Here is a 23,870-nt window from a genome sequence, read left to right as displayed (position 1 = left end):
TTCGATATTTATTTTCCTCTTATCCGAAGAATCAATAAGTAAATCAATTAAATTAAAGGAAAATTCGTCTGTATTTTTTCTTTTAGCTATTGAATATTCAACAATATTTCGAAAATATTTTAATGTTCCACTATCGAGATAACTCATTTTAAAAAATTTCCATAATAAAGGTGACAGTAATTGAATTTGTTTTTTCTTTTCTAATTCCTCGAGATTTACAGCTCGATGACAAAAATTGTAAAATTCTTCATTTTCATCTGTAACACAATTGCTGACAATACCATAACTACAGACATTTATAATATCCGTCATGTATTTTTCAACATATTTTTGACTATTTATATCGACAGCATCTTCATTTTTAAGAATATGATCTAAAAATATTTTTGTCTGTTGTGATATTAATTTTGTTAATAATTTCAATTTTCTTGGTGTATAAGCAGGTGATAGTGATTTTTTCATTTCTTGCCACTTATCATATTTCGCTGAAAACATCTCGTTTCCCATAACTGCATCTTGAATTCCATTGCCAAGATTAAAACCCCTTCGATTAGGAAATATTTCCCAATGTTTTATTCCAATTAATTTTATTATTTCTGGATCACGCAATAAAATAATTGGTCTTTCATATTCATAAAATCCAACATATTTTGCATTAGGATTTAAATTATATAATTTAAATATAAAATCAGGTATGGACATTTTTTTCAAAATAATTGGTAACATATTTCCTACAATGGGCCATGGTTTTATATACGGAATTCCAGCTTGTTGAAATAAATCCATTTGTTTGCGAAAATAAATGTAAATTACAAAACAACAAATGAAAAATAGAAAAATTGTATTCAAAAAAGACATATTTTGATAATTATTATTTTTCGAATGAAATTTTTTTTTAAATTTTAACGCACTTTTATGTATCAGGCGACAATGTTAAAAAATGACTGAACCTTTTTAAAAATTTTAAGAATTTTTAATTTATTACTTTGACTTATAGGTTTTTTTTAAAAAAAAAAAAGTTCTTTATAAATTATTTATTGACTTAAAAATACATTTTTCATAAATTAAATATTTCATTGGTTATTTTAATTTATAATTCAAAATCGCATATATGGATTTAAAATTTTTTTCAGTAATTAATATTTAAAGATCGTTTAAAATACGAATAAATTGTTTATCAAAATAAATAAAATAATATTATAATTATAAATTTGAATAATACTAATAATAATAACAGTATTAATAAATAATAATCAGTAAATTGTTCAGATAATATATACCTACATTTTATACTTTCAAATTAAAAATACATAATTTATTGTCTAAAGGGCATAAATCAAAATAAATTTACGTTAATTATTGTAAAATTCTAAAACTAAAAATGGTTATGGAATTGTTAATTATCAAAATTTGCAGTAGAGAATTAACTTTAAAAAAAAGCACTGCGAATACATTTTTAATAAATAATAACCTTTGTCAATGGAGATTACAAAAAATTAAGAATCAGAATTTTAAAGGATTTTTTTTCCAAATTAAATTAAATTTTTTTGTTAATTAATAATAATAGTTAATAATCTATTAGTTACAATTTTTTTTCGATGTGCTTCAGGAAATTTTAATTAATTCAATATACACTGAAAAAAGGGTTTGGTATTGACAACCAAACGTTTGGTTGGTATTTAAGCGACCAAAATTTTTTTGTTGAATCAACAAAATTTTAATTATCTCAACCCCAATTTGTCTCAACCCCTCAATTTTTTCTCAACCAAAATTAGAAAAAAAGGATTTTTGTTGTCCTAACTAAAGTTTAATTGGGACAATCAAAATTTTGTTGATTCAACAAAAAAATTTTGCTTAAATACCAACCAAACGTTTGGTTGTCAATACCAAACCCTTTTTTCAGTGTAATATTCAAGATTTTCATTTCTTATTTTTTTTTTAGTAAAAAATTTGTTTTGCAAAATAAGACTCACTGAACAGATAATTATTTTAGATAATTTATTTAATCGTAATTTAATTTAATCATAATTTATTTAATTTAATAAAATTATTCAATGGAATATTTTTGAAAAATCAGTGAAAAATTATTATTAAATATGAAATTATCATATTAGATATTTTTTTCTGAAAATTAGTTAAAAAAATAATTTTTTCCCATTATTCATTAGCGTTACAATTGATTCGTTTTTCAATTTGAAGTATAATACTTTTGTCAGGTGCTTTCGTTAATTTTCTTCTATTCATTTTTAATGGTATTGGCGTTTTTGAACAAACTTGAAGATTACAATTGGCTAATATGTAAAATATTATAATTTTCAATGCCTGTATGGAAAATCGATTTGCAATACAATGTCTAGGTCCAACACCAAATGGTAGATATGTATATGAATTTAAAATATTTTTTTCATTAACATTAAAAAATCGATTGGGATTAAATTTTTCCGGCTCTTTAAAATATTTTGAATCACGATGAATTGATTCAATTGGAATTGATAGAATTGTTCCTGGTTTTAGTGTAAATGGTTTTAAACCAGGTAATGCTGGTGGTAATTGAAATGATTGTGAACAAACTCTTTCCAATGCTACAATTGTCGTATGTAATCTCAATGATTCTTTAATAACAGCATCTAAATATTTGAGATTCATGATTTCTTCGAATGTCACATTATGGGAAATTTTATTTTCTTGATTTGATAATAATGTTTCATCATTTAATGTTTTATATTTATAGGAGAGTGAATCAATTTCTTGTTGTAATTTTATTTGTACCTCGGTATTAATTGCAATGTTGTAGCACAAATATGATAATGTATCGGATGTTGTAAGAAAAGCACCGGCAAACATAATAAATACTTGTGCTGTCATTTCGTTTATTGATAATTTTTCCACATTATCCGGAGTGTCAATCATCATATCAATCATATTTGATTTAAAATTTTTTTCCCCATCTCTTTCATTCATTCTAAATTGAACGATATTTTGAAAATAATTTCTTGCTTTATCACTGAGATATTTGAGACCTAAAATTTTAAATATAAATGGACATTGAATTAAAAATAGTTTTAATTTTTCAACTTTCTCTGGATTAATTCCATTGAGATCCTCGGCAAGTTGTTCAACACCTTCGTCCCTTATGAAATTTGTCGATATACCAAAAGCATAAGCAAACATTATGTCAATTGCAAGTTTTTGAAATAATATTTTCATTTCTGTCTCCATTTCATTCTGATTGTGAATATATTCCAAGGCGTCTTGTGTTTTTTTCGCTGTTAAATTATAAAATTGTTTAAATTTACCTGAAGTAAATGATGGACTTAGAATATTTCTCATATGACGCCATTTTTCATCTTTTAATGATGAAATATCTTGTCCTAAAATTAAATTATGATCTTCTTCAGCAAATCCTCGACGATTATAAAAAATTTCATAATTTTTTGTTCCAATTGATTTAATTATTTCTGGATCACGAATCATAATAACTGGCGTTGAGAATTCAAAGAATCCAACATATTTTGCTTTTGTATTCATAAAATAAATTTTCTCCAATAATTGACCAAATGACATTTTTTGCATTATTATTGGACCCATATTTCCTATAATGGGCCATGGTTTTATACATGGAATACCTGATTTTTCAAATAATTCCTGTTTTCTTGAAATATAGGAATATAATGCAAGACAGAATAGAAAAATAATAAAAAGTATATTCCAAAAAAACATTTTTTTTCACTTTAAAAATTGAATTGATTTACTAAAAAATCAGTTATTGCTCTCAATGCTCAAATATGACTAAGAGTATTTTATTTTTTATTCTTCTAATTTATTTTAATTGCATATAGATTTTTGAATTTTGTTATAAATTATTTATATCTACGATAGCATAAACTTTTAATGACATTGCGCTCGTTAATATTTAATAATGAATATATTGAATTTTGGGAAGACGAAAAAAAAAATTTCAATGAGGCTCATGAATTTTTTTCAAATTTCAAATAATTTGATCTAAACTTTGTTATTTAATTTTATATTATTCTTATTTAGCTTAATATTGAACTCGTAGGAGAATTTTTATTTAAATTCTAATTTGATCAATTTTATTTTAATAATTATTTTGCCTAATATTCGCCCAAATTTTTATTCAATATAATTGTTATTAAATATTTTTTTTATCATTAAATGAAGATACATAAAAAATTTGGCAAATTATTAGGTTTCAATGGGATTAAATAATAATTAGGCCAAACACAAATTAGGTTTAATTAACATTTATTTAAATTTACATAAAAAAAAATATATTTATCTCAAAAATCAATAAAAAATTTTTTGTAAAGAAAATTATTTTTTCATATATTTATTGAGGTAAATGTATTTTTATTTTATTTAAATTAATTTTTATTTGGTTTTCAAAAATTTCTCAATAAAGAAAAATTGTAAACAGATATTCAGATTAATCTTTCCTCAAAACGAAGCATAATTTCCTGTTCAGGAATATTGATTACTGAATTTTTTAACATTTTCACCTCTAACGGTGTTTTACAATCAAGTTTAACATTATATTTAGTAAAAATATAAAATATAACAATTTTTATAATCTGTAGAGAAAATCGATTTGCAATACAGTGTCTTGGTCCTGCACCAAATGGCAAATATGTATATGAATTTGTAATAATTTTTTCATTAACATTAAAAAATCGTTCGGGATTAAATTTTTCCGGCTCTTGATAATATTTACTATCAAGATGAATTGCTTCTGATGGAATAATTATAAATGAACCAGGTTTAAGAATAAAGGGTTTTAAGCCAGGTAACGCTGGTGGTAATTGAAAAGTTCGTGAACAAATTCTATCAAAAAATGGTAATGCCGTATGTAATCTCAATGTTTCTTTAATAATTGAATCTAAAAATTTTAAATTCATTATATTTTCCAATGTTATTTTATTTGCAAATAAATTTTCCTCCTTTGATAATGTTTCATTGCAATAATTATTTCGAAGTGAATCAATTTCATCTTGTAATTTTTCTTGTATTTCGGTTTTCATTGCCAGCTCATAACATAAAAACATTAATGTCTCAGATGTTGTATGATTGGATGCGATAAATATAAAAAATACTTGTGCTGCCATTTCTTCCAATGATAATTTTCCCATTTTATCCGATGTATCCATCATCAAATGAATCATATTTGATGAATTTTTAAAATTTTCCCTATTTCTATTTTCAATAACAGATTGAACAATATTTATGAAAAATTTATTTGCCCGTTCACCAAGGAATGATAGTCCCAATAATTTCCAAATTAAAGGACAATTGAGTAGTGTAAATTTTTGTCTAAATAATCTATCGACATTTAAATCTTCAGTTTCGGCAACATAAAAACTATCACCATCTTCTTTTATACAATTTGTTTGAATACCATAAAAATAGGAAAATATTATATCGACTATAAATTTTTGAAATAATATCCTTAAATTTATAGCGGTTCCTTGTTTTTTATGAATTTGTTCTAATAATGATTGAACATTTTTTTTTATTAATTCATGTGACATTTTCATTTTATTTGAAGCAAATAATGGCGTAAGAAGATTTCTCATTTTATGCCATTTTTCATCTTTTAGTGATGAAATATCTTTTCCTACAATTATATCCTGATTTTCTTCAGCTAATCCTCTACGATTGTAAAACACATCGAAATTTTTTGCACATATTAATTTCACAATTTCCGGATCGCGAATTATAATCAATGGTGTTGTAAATTCAAAAAATCCAATATATTTTGCTTTTTGATTTAAATTATATGAATTTTTTAACAATTGTGTATAGGACATTTTTTTGAGAAATATTGGTCCTAAGTTTCCTAAAATAGGCAATGGTTGTTTATAAGGAATTCCTGATTTTTGAAAGTAATTTATTTTTTTGTAAAAATAATACAAACAAAACAGTGGGAAGAAAAATATGAAAAAATACATAATGATTTTATAATTAGTTTATAGTATTACTTTTTTTTTAATAATGTCAAAAAAAAAGAAAATATAATTTGAGTTTCTCTTAGAACTGTCAGCACGGTTCTAAAAAGAAGTAAAAAAAAAAAAAAATTAAAACTACGTAGCTTGCTACTTCTTATCTAAGCTCAACTTAGCATTAAACCCTCCCCTTTGAATATTACATAATTTCACAAAAGTTACGTAGTTTTAATGAAATTTTCCATTTAACAGTCATAAAAATAAATCAGAAGCGAACAGACTAATTTATAGAAAAAGTATTTTTATTAATAAAATTCTGTTCGTAAATAAAAAAAAAAAAAAAAAAGAAATGTATTTTTATAATATAATTTTCACGCTAATTGTTGGTTGCCTAGGAACATATTTTTTCTTTTTTAGAAAAATATACACATTTTATAAAGCAGGCATTCCATTTTTAACACCGTTGCCAATTTTTGGTAATTTGACTGGTTTAATTTTTCAAAGAATATCATTGTCACAATTATTAAAAAATATTTATAATTTAAATCCAAAAGCAAAATATGCTGGATTTTTTGAATTTACAACACCAGTGATATTAATACGCGATATTGATCTTGTGAAATCGATAATGATAAAAAATTTCGATACATTCACTAATCGTCGTGGTTTTGCCAATGAATCAGAAGACAAGCTGATTAGTATGGAATTATTTTCGGCAAAAAATGAAAATTGGCATAAAGTGAGAAATCTCATTAGTCCATCATTTACATCAAGTAAAATGAAATTAATGTTTACAACAATTGCAGAAAAATCACAACAATTAATAAATCAAATTATTAAAACAAAAAATATTGAATTTGAAATGAAAATATTATTTAAAAAACTTATGACTGATATTATGGCATCATGTGCATATGGTATTAATTCAAATTCAATTGAAAATGAAAAAGATGAATTCTATTTAATGGGAATTGATGCTATAAATGTGGAAACATTAAATAGAAAAAAACTTTTATTAAAATATTTTCCATTTATTTGGAAATTATTGGGATTAACATTTATCGATAGACATGTGATTAAATATTTTAGAAATATTGTTAATAATATAATAATTGAAAAGAAGGAGAAAAAAATTAATCGTCCAAATATAATGCATTTATTGATTGATGCTATTGATGAAAATATTAATAATAATGGTAAAGAAATGAGTATTGAACATATTACAGTTGAAGCAGCATGTTTTTTTATGGCATCACTTGTCACATCAACGGAAGTTTTTACATATTTTTTTTATGAAATGGCAGTGAATTCAGAAATACAGGAAAAATTGCAAAAAGAAATTGATTTATTTATTTTGAATAAATCCAATGAAAATGAAATTGAAAATCAAAAAATAACATTTCAAGATATTAATGGTCTGAAATTTTTGGATGCTGTACTGAAAGAAACATTAAGATTACATACAGCAATAACATTTTTGGAAAGAGTTTGTTCAAAGGATTTTGTTTTACCACCACCAACGCCTGGATCAAAATCATTTACCATAAAACCTGGAATGCTTTTATGGATTCCATCCGAAGCTATTCATCATGATTCCAATAATTATAAAAATCCAGAAAAATTTTATCCCGAAAGATTTTTTAATGGAGAAGAAAAATTTGGTTCTATTTTTCTACCATTTGGAATTGGACCTAGACAATGTATTGCATATAGATTTGCAATGTTGATATTTAAAGTTGTAATTTTTCATTTTTTTTCACGATGCAGTGTTAAGGTTTGTTCAAAAACTCCAATTCCACTTTCTATGATGAATACATTGACAAAAGCTACTAAAAATGAAATTTGGTTGCAAATTATAGAAAGGGAAAAAATTAAATAATTGTATCATTAAAACGTCATAATATTTTTTTTTTGAGGGGGGGAAGTAATTAAAAATTATTTCGATTTTGGTGTGATTTCAAATTATAAATTTTTAATAATAATATTCAAATTAAAAATAAAAGAATCCTATTAGTGATTTTTAATACATGAATTATTAATAATTTACTAATTTACATACTACATTTAAAGAAATATGTTTAAGTCATATCATGAATAGATACAGAGTGCTGTTTATGAGTAAGCTTTTTTTTTTAAAATTACCTGACATTGTACTATAAATCTGAAAATTTTAATACTAAGTTTAATACCATATCTAAAAAAAAACTTTTCTAAATGAATTTTCATTTTTAGTTTAAAATTTAAAAATTCCTACAATGTCATTTTTATTTTTTAAATTTGTCATTTTTTAAAAAAAGTTAACATAAAATTTTTAAAATCTATTTATTTCTAATAAATTACATTAAATTCATCAAAAGAGGAATATATTATAAAAAGCACAATTTTGTAAAATAAAATAATTTCATATGTAATAATAAATAAATAAATAATTTTTTTTTGTATTAAAAGTAAGAAAGAAAAATTAGAATTTAATAAAAAAAAAAAATTTTCTATTTGCGCAAGAAGAATTTTTTTGTCGTGTATAAAGCAAATAGAAGATAAAATTTTTGAGCTCTCAAACAAAAATAAAAAAAAAAAAAAAAAAAAAATACAAAAGAATAAAATGACCCAAGTCCATTCGCGTGCGGCCAAGGTCGATACTATTTCACTCAGTTTGCTTATAGTTACCCATGCACCTTCATATATATATAGACCTTAAAATTTAGTTACTCACAATTGATGTTTAACGTCTCTCCTTTCATCCTAGGTCACTTACTAAAGTCCCCCATTCCCCTACCTCCTCCAATCCACCCTTCATTTCATTAATGATAATTTCATATAATCGATTCATTAAATTTCCCAGTATATAATTCCTTAATGCCAGAATTAATTTTTCATATTTTCTCCCTTTTATTATTATTTAATTAGACAATTAAATATTTTTTCTATAATTTTCTATATTTTTCTATAATTCTATAAATTAATTCTATATTTATCTTCTAAATATTTTTCTTTTTGAGATTTTTATTTTAAAAGATTAAACAATTTTTTATTTTTTATTTATCATATATTTTACCTATACAAAAATAATAATAATAATAATAATTACGATAATTACAATAGATAATAATTACTACAATTAATAATAATTACAGTAATTGCAATATAATAATTACAATATACAATAATTACTACAATTAATAATAATTATTATTAATAAGAGATTTTAATTTGAAAATAATTATTTAGAGTCTGATTCAGTATTATTAATGTTTTAATTTAAAATGATTCGATTGAAATTAAATTGAATTTTTTTTTTGAAATTTTGATTATATTTTTTATTATGTATGTTATGTATAAATAAAAATTAGATTTTGATTAGAAAATGGATAATTATCGTGTGACATGTAACAAGTGATAAAGTAATTTTATTTTCATAATACATGACGCTTGATTCATCGTTGGCATTTTGTGAATAATAGAGTTAGCATAACGAACTAACACTATATTATGGACTAATAATGGATTTATGTAAAAGAGATTAAATATCTTTATTTAAAATTTCGACATCGATCATGTAGAATTTATGATTCCCGGCTGCCATATCAATATATATATATATATTAGGAAATAATATTTTTTAAACATTTTTATAAAAAAAAAATTACTAAATATTTATTCTTTTTTTAAATTAATTATTATATAATACGTATTTTTATTGAAATTATTTTATTATTATTATTATTTTGTTATTGTTATTTAAAAAAAAATTTCTTTTTTTTTAATAAAAAAAAGATTCAATTTAATATGAACATGGACGTTGGGATTTTAATTTAATCCGATTGTCAATATCGTAACTAAATTCTTTAAATTGGAAACAACTTGTTTTGAAAGCTTCCAAAATGAGGGCTTTAAAGTATTTTAAATTCAAAAGTGATACCATGTTTATTTTATTTAATTTAAAATTTGAAAATTATTTTTTATAGCTATTTTTTATTAATAATTAAAAACAAAATTGTTTCTTTAATTTTTAATTAGTTTCAATATTTAATAGTAATTATATTTATTATTTAAAATATAATTTTATAATATGTAATTTTGGATAATAGTTTTAATATTATAATATAATAGAGTTTGAATTTTTTGTATTTTTGCTTAGTTATAAGTAGTTTTTACGTCGAAGTAAAATCCGCAGTAGTATAAACTATTATTAGTCAGACATTACAGTAGTATGCAATTCTCTTTGGCCTATACGGTTTAGAATATATCATTTTAGTTTAAATTAAGTAATTTTTTTCTTCTTCTATTTACTATTACATATCGTGCAAAAATATATTAATATTTTCTTTTTTAATGCATTTTTACAAAAAAAAATCCTTAGAGAAAATTTTAAAGTTTCAATGAAATTTGATTTAAAAAAAAATTTTAATTTAAATAAATTATTTTATTTATTTTATTATTTTATTATTTTATTATTTTAAATATAATTATTCTTTGAGTCAATTCGTATTTATTTGGGGCAAGTGAAAAATTTGTTCAACCATTTTTTCTATATATATATATATATATAGTGGAAAATTAGTCGTGAAATTAGTATTTTTTTTTCTTCTCTAAAATCAATAATAACAAAAATGTTTTTGTGAGTAATAAATTATCGAAATCTTTTTAAAGTACAGAATTGTTTGCTTTTATTATTATTATTATATTCTCGGGAGGATTTAATTTGCCTCTTTTGAGTGGGTGCGATACTAAGGTAAAGAACTTGTATAATATCGATTGAAGTGAAAACTTAGCATGCATAAAGGGGGGTTAAAATCTTTGCGTGACCACTTTTCACTCGCTCTCTCTCTCTCTCTTTCTCTTTCTCTCCCTTCGTCTCCCCTGAAACTGACCAACCGGTGACTTGGTTTCACTGCAATCTTTAAGTACTACTTCGCCGATGGTCACTTTCTTACTCCTGCGGCTGATCATTTTCCCCTCGACAGCCAAAGAAACAAAAAGTTATTGTATTTTTTTGTCACGTGAAAATTCCCCCCCTTTTATTATTACTATTATTATTATTATTATTATTATCATTATTATAAATATTCATTTTTCGGACATATTTCAACAATATAAAAAGCAACCGTATAAAGGTATTTGTTGAAACATTCTTTTGTTGAGAAAATTTTAATTTTTGCACTTAACCCAAATTTTTTTCATATTTAAAAATTTCGAACTTTTTTTTTTATTTTTCACCAAAAGTAGAAAAATATAGAAATGTACTTAAAATTGGTGAAAATTTCTTATTCAAATTTAGCGCTTTTTGTATTTTTGTTTTATTAATATATATAGACATTTGGCTTCATTATTCGTAATTTATTTCACATTGCACGCTGAATTTTTCAAATATGCGGCTCTGATTAGGTCCTTGAAATGAAAGTCGATATTAGCGCCTCCAAATTATTCTGGACAAGATTAATCCTAATCAGGGCCTAGTTTATTAATTAACAATGCCTGGTTAAGAATTACACAATTTATTGTTCCGAATATTTTTTTTTTCACACAAAATTTGTTAGATTGTTCTTAAACTGCAGAGGTGTATACAAAACGACGAGAAATCGATTATGCAGAAATTCTCTAGGAATTAATTTGAATTTATAATTTTTTTTTTTTTATATATTATCGAAAGAAAAATTTTACAATTTGTTTTTACGTTATTGTAAAATATTTTAAAAATTAATTAAACAATTTATTAAATAATTAATAATTATTAATTAATTATTTAATTATTTAATTATTTAATTAATTAAATAATTAATTTGATAATTAAATATAATTAATTTAATAATAAATTAAATAATATGTTTAATAATTAATATAATAATATAATAATTTAATAATTTCATCTACTTTATTAAATGTTGATGAAAATTTTCGATTTTTAAACTAAATCTATTCAAACAATTTTTTAATTAATAGAATTACATTAATTCCTTTTATGCCTTGTACTTGTAGGAAATTATAACTTTCAAATTATGCGCAACAAAAAATTATTATTCTTGTAATGCTTTGCACCATTTTAAGTACCTGTTGTAAATCTTTATGATTTTTTAAACAAACGGCACTTAAAATTTGAATCTAAAATTCAAATCTCCTGCAATTAATGTAATGGACGTAGTAATTTTTATCAAAAACAAAAAAAGAGGAATTATTATTTTTGTTTGAAAAAGAGAATTTAATTTTCAAATTTTGAAAAAAAATTTAATACAGAAAAAGAAAGATCTATTTTCCAGATGCGAATAATTTGATTCGAACCAATTGATAGAAAAAAATTTCAAAAAATTAATATTCCTATTATTATTTTTTTTACCACTTTTGCTACTTTTTATTTTATTTGTTCCCCGCTTCATATATAAAGAAATTTCATGCGCAATTGTAATAAAATATCTGAATTGATTTTTTATATTAAATCCTGACACATAAAAAAATTACACATTTATAAAAATACAAGTGTATATATATATATAGAAAATATGTTGAAAAAATATATATATAGAAAATGTAATTAACGGGTCTATATAATTCCCATGTCGCATGATAAAAATTAAACCTGTATATTTTTGATTTTTATCAAAAGTAACTTTAAATTGTAAAGTACACCGTTGACGATAATGATGAGGGGGTGTTAGTATTGTTAAAAAGTTCCTGCAATATTATAAAAACCGTTATAATTTCTGACTTGCGCAGTAAAATTATAACACGAAGGTGTTTTTTTTTTTTTTTATTATGTATGAGAGACGTTGAAAAATATAATTTAATGTAGGCGCACCACTCAAGATTGAATCACGCATCGCGAGTTACACTACTTTAAAAAAAAAATTTCTTTTAAAAAAATTCTTTTTTAATAAAAAAACATTTTCTTCATCTATATATTATCCACAATTAGAATTCATCATAAAAATCATGAAGCAAATTCAATTATTTATATTATCACCTGGCAAGTTTAAAAATTTTCAAAATTTTAAATACAAGTGACGTGAAAAATTCTTTCGGAGTTCGTATTGTCGTATATAATTTCATAGGTGACTAAAACAAATTAATTGAAGAAAAAAAAAAAAAAATGGGTGAAGTCAACCACGTCTGGCAGACATACTTGAATGATGAATTCGCACACATAGGCAAAAGGATCGAAAATCATCTGTATGTATATAGTTTCACTCCCACGAATTTAGAAAAAGTCACTTTTTTCGATTAATTATTTTTTTTCTTCAAATTCGATATTTTATCATTTATTGAAAAATAATTTTTGTAATTTTTTCTATTTTCGGAGAAATGATATTTGATATAAAAAAATCATTATTTGCTTTTTAAATTAAAATCATTTTTGTTTGAAAAATTTTTTTCAAAAAATTATTTATTCAGGTAAATAGAATTTTTTTTTAGTGTAAATTATTATTTATTATATTATTTATAATATTAATAATTAATTACTCTAATATTAAAAATTTTGTTTTTGGAAACAAAAAAAAAAGTTGTATTTGATATAAAAAAATCATTATTTGCTTTTTAAATTAAAAAAATATTAGTCATTTTTATTTGAAAAAATTTTTTCAAAAAATTATTTATTCAGGTAAATAGAATTTTTTTTAGTGTAAATTATTATTTATAATATTAATAATTAATTACTCTAATATTAAAAATTTTGTTTTTCGGAAACAAAAAAAAAATGTAAAATCACAATTTATTTGTGTATAACTTCCTTGAATCAAAAGCCGCTTTTATTTATGGCCACTGGACTATTAATCAAACGAGTCATATGGATTTTTCGTTTTAATTTTTTTTTTTTTTTTTTTTTTAAACGGAACCTGTGGGGCATTTGCGATATAGACCTATTATCATTAATTTGGCATAAAGATCAATAAATATCAAGGTGCCTTTTTTTTTAATAACACTAAGAGCTTATTGAACACACCTTATTCGATTTCAGTGTATTGACGGCATCTGATAATATTGAAGGAGGAAAGGAAAAATTAGCGACCCGTTGGAAAAAATCCTTGGGACGCTATTGCAAGTGTTGGCCAGGAATGAAGTGTCTCGCATGTCGTAGGGATCATCCCAAGGGTAAATTGTGGCCCAGAAAGCAATTGAGAACAATTTCAAAAGCTGAATTAACACCAACTCCCCGGGGGAATGAGGATAAAGGTCCGGGAAAATGGTCGAGGCTCAAAGCTGCTTGCAGGTAAATATAATTCATTTTTACTTATTATTTTTTTATTATTAATTCATTTTTAATTTTTATTCTTAATTAATTTTTACTTTTTATTATTTAATTTTAAGAAAATTAAAAACAGAAATTTTTTATTTACGTTAATTTGTATTATAATATAATTTTGGATTCTCTTTATTATTAAAAAAAAAAAAAATTATTCAGTAGTAAAATTTATTTTTTTCACTCAGATAATAATTTTCAAATTAAAATTTCTTAATAATAAAAATAATTGACGGTAGTAATTATTATATATTGTAATTATTGTTATTGAAATTATTATTGTAATTAAAATGAAAATAAATAATTTTTTTGTTAATTGAAAAACGTTGAAAATTTTTTAGATGCCCTCGTTGGAAAGAAAGAAAATGGTGTATGAGAAAAGCGAGAGTAGCGCCTGCCGAAAGTAAACCTTGTTGTCCACCTGAACGTCGATTTGGTGCCTTATGTAGAAGATTATTTGCCAATTGCAAATGTAAACGTTCTAATAATAATAATACTACTAATAATTCACAACGGAGAAAAAGTATACGTGCCAAGCACAGTATTACAAGTGTCGTAGCGCCTCCCGTTTCAGAGGTATTTATTTCAAAAAAAAATATTTATTTAAAAAAAATATTTATTTCAAAAAAAATATTTATTTCAAAAAAAATTTACATTTTTTAAAAATTTTATATCTTATTTTTAGGAATTAAGGCCTAAACTTCCCGATGTTTTGGTGGAACACAATTCATTAATGCGTGGGGCGATTCCTTGTCTTCCTATCCCCCTCGCATGGTTTTGTTTTGTTTGGAATCTTTTAATACCTGGATCAGGTATGTCCTAGAATTATTATTATTTACTAAAAAAAAAAATTTTAGATGAATAAATTAATAGGAAAAAATAATCCTTATCAAAAAGAAAAAAGTAACTTTCTACATTGGAAAAAATAGTATTCAATCAGTCCGTATTTGATTCAATATTTAATCAAAGAAAATGTTAAAGTTTTCCTTAAATTAAAAAAATTGGATCAAATATGGTTTTCTTGAATCAATGCTATATTTTAGAAAAGAAAAATTGTCTCTTTTTTAGTAGTAATAAAATTTAATTTAATAGGAACCTTTTGGAGTGGATTATTCAATCTTTGCGTTGGACAACCAAGATTTTCTCCAGTCGCAAGTGGAAAAGCAAGGTTTGGCGCTTTTATTGTGAATTTATTCGTGGGTGTTGGTCAACTTTTTACAATATTGTTTTGTCTTGTTGGATGGGGTTGGAGCATTTGGTGGGGAGTCACAATGATTCGTCTTGCCAGTGAGTTTTTATTTTAATTATAACAATAAACTCATTTTTATTAATTAATTAATAATAATTAAATTAATTAAAAATTATTATTATTTACTTTATAATAAAACTAAAAGTAGAATTTTTTTGCCAGTAAATTATTAGTAAAATTTTGTAAAAAGGAACTTGATGTATTTTATTAGGGAAATATAAGCGCTTCAGAGACTCGGAAGCTGCGAGTGGAGATCTGGAAGCGAGGGCTGGTGAACCTGTAGCATTACCGCCAGGAGTACCGAGTCAAGCTTTGCGTGGCATTGAAAGGGCACGATAAACTTCTTCCTTGCATGCTAATTGCTATTAAATTCATATAGTAAACGCATCTTCCGGTCCAACGAACTTGAAAGTTTCAAATTTCATAATTAAATGAGATTCACTGTAAAGTGAACATTGAAAATAACATTCAGGAACTGCTTTCAATGAAAGCATATTTGCATGTTTCGTCTTTCCAAAGTTCTTTATCTTTTTGACGAAATTATCAATTATGTTCCTGAGTTATTTATTTATTTTTATTCTTTTATTTTGAGAGGAAAAAAAATTTACTTTTTAATGTAAGAAAAATGGGAAAGAGATAATTAATTTTTAATGGGGAAAAGTGCTTTCAATATTTTATAAAAAAAAAAATAATTAATTTATATATATATTTATATAAACAAAATAGTATATTATATTTTATAAGGAGAGATGGTAATTATAAATGTTTAACGACTGACGATTCAATCTGGTAATGTACTTTGGAAAGGCATCTTATTATGTATTTCATATTTTTGCATTGATAAATTATTATAATTATATATACATATATTGTTTATGTAGCTGTAAATAAATATTAAGAAATATAACCAGTTTTTACAAAATATGAGCTTTAATTATTTTCCAAGCTTTTCCAATTTGAAAAAAAGTAATAGTCTTATTAAATAATTACCTTTTTATTCTTGTAGAGAAAAGAATCTTGAAATATTATTCTCTATTTATTTACTTTCTAAAAATTGTTTATTTATGGTCATAAATATATACCAGAAAAATTGTTTCCATTGTAATTGACTGATTTACACTTATTTTTATATATATATATAATATTATTTAATTGTTCAAAAAAAAAAATTAATTTGCAAAATTATGGAATCCAACAAAAAAAGCATCCTTATTTCCTGTTTTGAAAATATATCAGAAAGTGAATAAAAAAGTTTTTGTTTTATTTAAAAAAAATAAATCTAATAATCTCTTAAAAATTAATAATTTAGTAGTGAAAAATTAAAAAAAAAATACTATTTGTTCATAGTTAATAGTTTCATAAGAAAAATATTACAAAAATAATTATTTAACTTAAAGTTTGAAGATATTTGAAAAATATAAAGATATTTTCGATCCTTTAAGTAGTTTTGTTTTGAGTTTTAAATGAGGTTTTTTTTAAAGTATGGAGTAGGTATATGAATTTTTTTTTTTTTTGGTGTGGGTGTCAATGAATTGAGTCTTTTTTGACATATTGAATACATATTTTTGAGTAGTATATGTTTTAATGATGTGACTCCACAATTATGTAAATATGCACAAGTAAATATTTGTTATTATATAATTAAGTGTTACAATGTGTGTATTTGTGATACTGTTCATAATAAACTTATAATATTTCCATTATAATAATTATAAGAATTAAAATAAATCTAAAGAATTATTTCTACATTACTAAAACGATGGCGATTACTATACAGCAACTTTTATTTATTATTATTTATTTTTATTTTTTAATATGTCTTTTACCAGAGACTTTTTTTTTTTTTTTTAAAGGGGTTAGTTGTGTAAATATTCCTTTCTCTCTTTCAGCATATTTAAAAACTGACATTAACTTTCATCCCTTTGCTCATTGTTCTCTATACATCAATACACTTGTGTGATATTCATCTCTTTGATTTGTTTCTTCAATGATCAAATATCGAAAATAACAATGACAATCGAATAACTTATTGAAGTTGTAAAAATAACGATGACTTCGAAGTATCAGAAAAAGAATTATTATCGATGATAGCTAATTGCAAAATTAAAAAAGCGAATGAATTTTTTTTTTTTTAAAGATTCAGCGCATAAATATTATCGATAATAAAATAACAAAAATTGAAATTAAAATGAAAATATTTTTATTTTAATTAACAAGTGATTCAAAATAAACGTATAACTAATAATAAATGAAATAATTGACAATTGAAAGAAGAAAAAAAAATCTTTTAAGACCTAAAAGAAAATTGATAAAAATATTAACAAGCAAGCAATAATATAAAAGGCATGTTTTTTTTTGTTAAGCAAAATGAGTTTATGAATCTAAATAATTGTGTGTGTGTGTGTTTTTTTCAATATGAAAGAAATGGATATATAGCAGCTATTTCAAATCAATTAAAAAGACATCTACGCAATATTGCGAAAACAGAAACTGGCGAAACAAACACTCAGTCATTCGCACAAGCGCCTCGTTCATTGAAAAGCATACTAAGTAATTGTGTTTATCCTATATATATATATATAGTGCTTTGATTGTGACGAGAGTTAGTTTTGTATCAATGTATGTGGTTCATGATGCTGTTGAGTTCAGTGTGTGACGAATTTGCGAGCTACATTTTGCATGATTTATCGTTTACAAAACACATTTTCGGTGTGAATTTTTCCATTTTTACTTCTTTTGTTTTTTTTTATTTTCTCTAAAACTATAGTCTGTAACTGTATATATGTTTATGATAATATATAATTTATACCGTTTTGTTGTTCAGTGTCCTTTGCGAATCGTTTCCAAAATTGTATTTTTTTTTTTTAATTTTGTCAATTATCATTTTACATGTTTCATTGTTTTGAATATTTTTTTTTTTCAATTAGTTTGTAAATGTCCTATTTTATTAGTTTCAAGTATTAAATGTTATTTGTTATTGGTTTCGAATGTTTCGGATGTTTTTTTTTTTTTGCTAGTTTCTTTTTTTATATAGATATAAATATAAGTTTCGCATGTATGTTTTTTTTCAAGTTGCGCATGTTTTAAGTTTCGATTTGTGTTTTTGGGAAATTTTTTTTCTCGATTATTTTCAAAGTAAGAAATAATGATTTTTTTCATATACATATTATATATAACAATAGAGTGCGTGGATTCCAATAGTGAACAGAATTCAAGAAGCCAATTTTAATATTTTGTATTTCATGTCAATTATAGTCGTCTAATCAGTATAATAAGATATACATTATTTTTCTTGGCAAATTCAAAAAAGAAAAAAAAAATTTTTATTTTCCAAAATAGGAACGTATTGTGCGAACTATGTATACAGGGTGCAAATTTGCGAAATACACGCCTCATGTTGTTCTTAATTATTTTTTTTTTTTTTCTTTATTTTTTCGATAATAATCGTCTGTTGTCTTTTTTTTTGTTTGTTAAATTTTTTTTTTTTTTCATTTAAACGATGGTACAATTGGTAGGGTGCGCAGGGCTGCTAGGCACAGATAATTGACTCGCAAATAACTCTTTAAACAACATTACAGCGTACGACATTCAGTATAATACACATATTACATTATTTAAGAGTAATTGTGTCGATGTGTGTGTTTTTTTTTTCTTTTTCTCACTGTGACCTGCATTTCAATCGTGTCTGCGATCGTGTTACTAGATTTTTTTTTTAAATCTATTAGAGTCCTTAAAATACATTTAGTTACTTGTGCTCTGCGACATAACAGACTGTCAATGCTTCACTATTTTTTTTTTTTTTTTCTAAATTAACATTCCGAGATTTTAATTTTTTTACTATTATTTTTTCTCAGGATTTTGTTTTTTTTAGTGATTCATTGCTAGACTGTTTTGCAACACGAGACTTTCGGAAATCTTTAAAGTATAATGCATACAGTCAACAAACCTTATTTATAACTAATTTGTCTTTTGACGCAGCGATGGGAAGACAAGAGCTTAAGAGACCCTTTTCGGCTCAGACGTACAATAATATAGGGATATTATAATCTGGCAAAAAGTGAAATCGTAAGGAGACACATTTCTATACAATTTTTTTTTATTTTTGTTTTTTTGTTTTGCTTCTTCGAATAAACTTGGAAATTTACTTGGGGAAATTTAATTATGAATAATGCTAGAGACATTGATATGACACATAGTGTCTTGGGATGCCTACAACCTGATATGTTAAACAGGTATCTCTCACCGGTAATACTTGGGATCGCTAATAGCTGTTGCGCTTTGCTTTATTTTGTAAATAATCAAATATATATATATATTATGCAGAAAATAAAAATTTCTCAACAAAATCTTTTTTTAATTCGAAGATAAAATTTTTTTAAATTTTATTTAATAATTTTTTTCTTATCAGTTTCAATAAAAATTGAAAAATTAAATAGATAATTTCATAAATAATTATAATTTAATAATAATTAATTAATTAAAATTCCCTGAGAATGGTAAATTGATGGGGGAATACAAAAGAAAGCAAAGCGCACTGACAGTAATACCCTTTTTTTTTTCGCAAATACTAACAATTAATAATATTAACGATATGTAGCTACTGTCTACTAATCTACCTAACTACAGACATTATCCTAATGCCTTAAAAATTAATCACCGTTCAATATAATTCTAAATGTTCCGAATTTTTTGAAAATTGGAACCATAAATAATAAATCTTAGAATATTATTACAGAATCGAATGAAGTCATAGTTTCATGCGTTTCTTTTCTTCTTTTTTTTTTTTTTGCAAATATATACACATAGATGGGTGGGGGGCGAAGGGGGGTGGGAAGATATGTTATAGAATGATTTAAAGAAATTTTTTTTCTTTTTTGTTAGCTTTTACAATTAATTATCGACACAGATTTAGGTTTTTTTTTCATTAACAACCTCGAGTTTGATGTACAATCGGCATAAATATTATTTCTTTCCGCCTTTTATGCCACGCTATAATATTTATAATCATATATTTATAATATGTAATATATACTCTATTCAGAATACTGTATCACTAAAGAGTCTAACTACTACAATTACAATTTGATTTTGTACATAGTAAAATTCATGCATCAGAAAATCAAAAAGTCTTACGGCAAATTAATTTTTTTGCTCGTAATATGTGTATATATAATATATATATATTTATATATAATTTTTTTTTTTTTTTTCATTTCTGTGCTTTCAGTTTTATGAAATTATACATATTTTTTTTTTTCTGAAAATAGATTATTACAATGAATTGAAATTGGTACAGCGAATGAAATCGTTATACAATGAAATTGATATTTATATAAATGGAATTTATTACAAATGTGATGCGCTGGTCGTTTATAAATGTTAGTTAATGTAAGTCAGTTAAAAATATTCACATCTTCTGATGCATGCTATAAATTAGATACTTTAAATTTAACCCTTCGAATTAATAATCAAATTGACAATTATTGAACCCCTTTTTTCGAGAAGGCTTTAAAAACGAGATAAATACACATTTTTCTCTTTCTCCTTTCTCTCTTTCTTTTCTATATAGTCTTTCTCTCCCCAATCCTTGAAAAATCTCATTTCATTAATTCGCTCATCATTTTTTTTTTTTTGTTTATTTATTTAGTTTGTTTGTTTGTTTTTTTTTCATCAGACTTTGTTACTCTCTTTCAGTGAATGAGTACAAAGGGTTAAATGTAAAGACTCATTGTCGTGATTTGGAACATGAAAACTTGTTTTTTTTTTCGTTTTAGTTTAGTCCGTTGCTCAATTTAAAATGTGCAGCCCAACTTATCAATCTTCGTTGTCATGTACACTACCATTTTTTTATTTTTTTTTTTTTACTTTACCATGGATAATGGATAAAATGGTAAAGTCTCAGAAAATAAGCTGACATGCGAACTTTTTTCACGTTTTTTTTTTCTATTTTCTTTTTTTTTTTCTTTTTACTAATTTAACGCTGTTTATTTATATTATGTACCTAGAGTACATCACGTTGGAGAGCGATTTTAATCATGAAGGTATCGTAATTCAATTCAATTAATTTCCAAAGCTTTTTTTCGGTTTTCGAGCTTTTCAAATATATTTCGATGCTTTATTTTTAGAGATCCTTTAAACTTTTTTCCATGTAGTTTAAGCTTTAAAAATAAATTTTCAAAAAGTTTTTTTTTTCGAGGTAATTAAATGAGTTTAAAAGCGTCCTGTTCTCTTTTTTTTGAGTCTTAATTGGAAATTTCAATGTATTCTTTTTTTGAGATAAAATTGACAAGTACGATACTCTCGTGATTGAATCGCTGTACTCCGAAAATCACAAATATATTTAAAAAAAAATTTTTTTATGATATGAATTACGCCAGTCCCAAAAAAAAACCTTAAACGCTATGTCTTAGTTCTTAAAAGTTCTGCTCGCTAAACGAAATTCATAGTCATTTGATAAAGTTAATCTAAATAAACTTAATTCCATTTATAATAAAAATAGGTAATAATGATAATAAAAACAAGAAGAAGAAACATTTTTTTTCAAAACAAGGCATTCCACCGTATTTTCTGATTTTTTTTTTAATTTGAGTCAACGAAATCGAACATAATAAACAAAAACGAACAATAATATTTCTATTTTTTAAAAATTTGTTTATAAAATATTTCTTTGCTAAAATTTCTTTTTTAGCACATTAGGTTTTAAAAAACATTCTTTTAATTTAATTTAAATTAAATATTATACGATCTTGACTTTTTATTATATTTGTAAAAAGTTTTATTTTAGAATCGAATTAAATATTTTCGAATAAAAAAAAAAATTTGCTTTCTATCTGTATATTTTTTTTTTTTTATAAAAACATAATAGAATAAAAATATTAAATCAGGCTAAAATTTATTGTTCGAGCAATATAGTTAATGAATAAATGAATATTTTCCAAAACTCATTTGAATGTAAAATGACTTTGGAAATTTTGAAAATGACCATTAAAGTTAATGACGGTTCACATGCCCCGCTTTGAAAACTTTGTAACGGCATCATAAAAGCAAACTGCGTTTGTGTGTACTATATATATATATGTAGAAATAATAAAAATTGGAAATTGAAATTGTTACGTCGCAAGGTGAATTAATGTGAAACTGCTAGTTAGTGCCTCGTTAGGCTAAAAATCCTCGATAAACGCGAGAGGATGGAAAAATCGAATAATCGAAAGACATCCGCCTATACATCGATGCAAAAGATGAATCATTCATTTTTCGATAAAATCTCTTCGCCAACATTAATTTTTTTTTTATGTAATAAGCTTCTAAGAAATGTAGAACTTATTTTCTAGTTGCATTGTAACAAATATTGCCTCGAATATAAATTTTTTTTTTTTCTTATTTAAGTTTAATATTTCAATTAATTTCTCTTTCACTCTTTCTTTCTTTCTCTCTTTTTCTCATTTTCTCTCTCTCGCTCTTGCAATCAATGGACGTTGGCGGATATTTCTCGCGCACTTTGAGGGTTTCAAATAATTATTTCCCTCGAAAAAAAAAAAAACCTCTTATTATACGTATGGCCAAGTCTTTCTTTTTTTTTTATTTTAATCATTTGGTTCACTTCGTAATTTTCAGAGATCTAAAACCTTTTCTTATATAAAACATCCCTCGGCCTGACAAAATATTGCCGAAGAACACTAATATATATTGGATCATCGACATTGTTCATTTTTTTTTTTTTTTTTGTATATAAAATTCAATTCACAGTTCTCGAAACTGATTTTTTTGAACGAGTAGGAAACTTGTTCTCTTTATAAGTACCGATTCGTCGCACCCTGAACACTACAGCTTCGGAGTTTCCGACAAATTCGATTTTATTACTTTTTTTTTCTCATTCGTAAATCTTTTTTATTTTTTTTTTTTTTATATATTTATATATAAATAGCAGTCTAGATGACGTACCAATTTCATCGATATCGATACAATTCCTAAGATTTTCTTTTTTCCCCCCCTTCTAAAAAAAAAGTCGATTCGCTAAAAATTTTTAAAAAAGAGGAAAAAAATTTGATTATTCAATTTTACATTTGAATAGTTTTTTTCTTTTAAATATTCGAATACGTAACAAAAAATTATGATTCGAATATTTCGCAGGAAATATATAATAATATATATATATATATTCGAATTTGTTCTAATTGTGGAGTTTACTTAATTATTTATCGAGAGTTCATTATAACACATGCAGGACGATGAATGTTTGAAAATAAAATGATATGCAAGAATCCTACGTTTTCTTGTGCTTACTCTTTCTCTCTCTCTCTTTTTTTTCTATCCCTCCCTAGATTATAAATTTGCTGAGCTGCGGACAATTTTTTGCAACTGATATGTATTGGCGATAATCGGAGTTTTGGTATGTCGTAAACTCTGCTAAATATTAGATTTCTCTCGTCTA

General features: G+C 24.0%; 3 protein-coding genes across 7 annotated transcripts in view; 2 read left to right on the top strand and 1 right to left on the bottom strand.

Moving 5' to 3' along the window:
• Positions 1-23,674, top strand: part of LOC127291007 (protein stum) — a 39,909-nt gene extending 16,235 nt beyond the window's left edge. For all 4 annotated transcript variants that reach the window (XM_051319886.1, XM_051319885.1, XM_051319887.1 and 1 more), the window contains 5 exons: positions 13,909-14,160; positions 14,532-14,766; positions 14,876-15,002; positions 15,283-15,477; positions 15,651-23,674. In XM_051319886.1, coding sequence (XP_051175843.1) covers positions 13,909-14,160; positions 14,532-14,766; positions 14,876-15,002; positions 15,283-15,477; positions 15,651-15,778 — 937 coding nt within the window. In that variant the 3' untranslated portion in view covers positions 15,779-23,674. The remainder of the gene's footprint in view (positions 1-13,908; positions 14,161-14,531; positions 14,767-14,875; positions 15,003-15,282; positions 15,478-15,650) is intronic.
• Positions 1-23,870, top strand: part of LOC127291026 (39S ribosomal protein L34, mitochondrial) — a 456,612-nt gene that overhangs the window by 83,518 nt on the left and 349,224 nt on the right. The gene's annotated exons all lie outside the window — the stretch shown is intronic.
• LOC127291013 (cytochrome P450 9e2-like) lies at positions 2,118-3,780 on the bottom strand. Its single transcript, XM_051319896.1, has one exon. It carries the CDS (start codon positions 3,718-3,720, stop codon positions 2,158-2,160), a length of 1,563 nt encoding a protein of 520 aa, XP_051175853.1. The 5' UTR covers positions 3,721-3,780; the 3' UTR covers positions 2,118-2,157.

Source organism: Leptopilina boulardi, unplaced genomic scaffold (genome assembly GCF_019393585.1).
Source record: "Leptopilina boulardi isolate dan_hultmark-lab unplaced genomic scaffold, ZJU_Lbou_2.1 LbouV2_123, whole genome shotgun sequence".
NCBI classification, from domain to species: domain Eukaryota; kingdom Metazoa; phylum Arthropoda; class Insecta; order Hymenoptera; family Figitidae; genus Leptopilina; species Leptopilina boulardi.
This window is presented reverse-complemented; position numbering and strand designations above follow the sequence as displayed.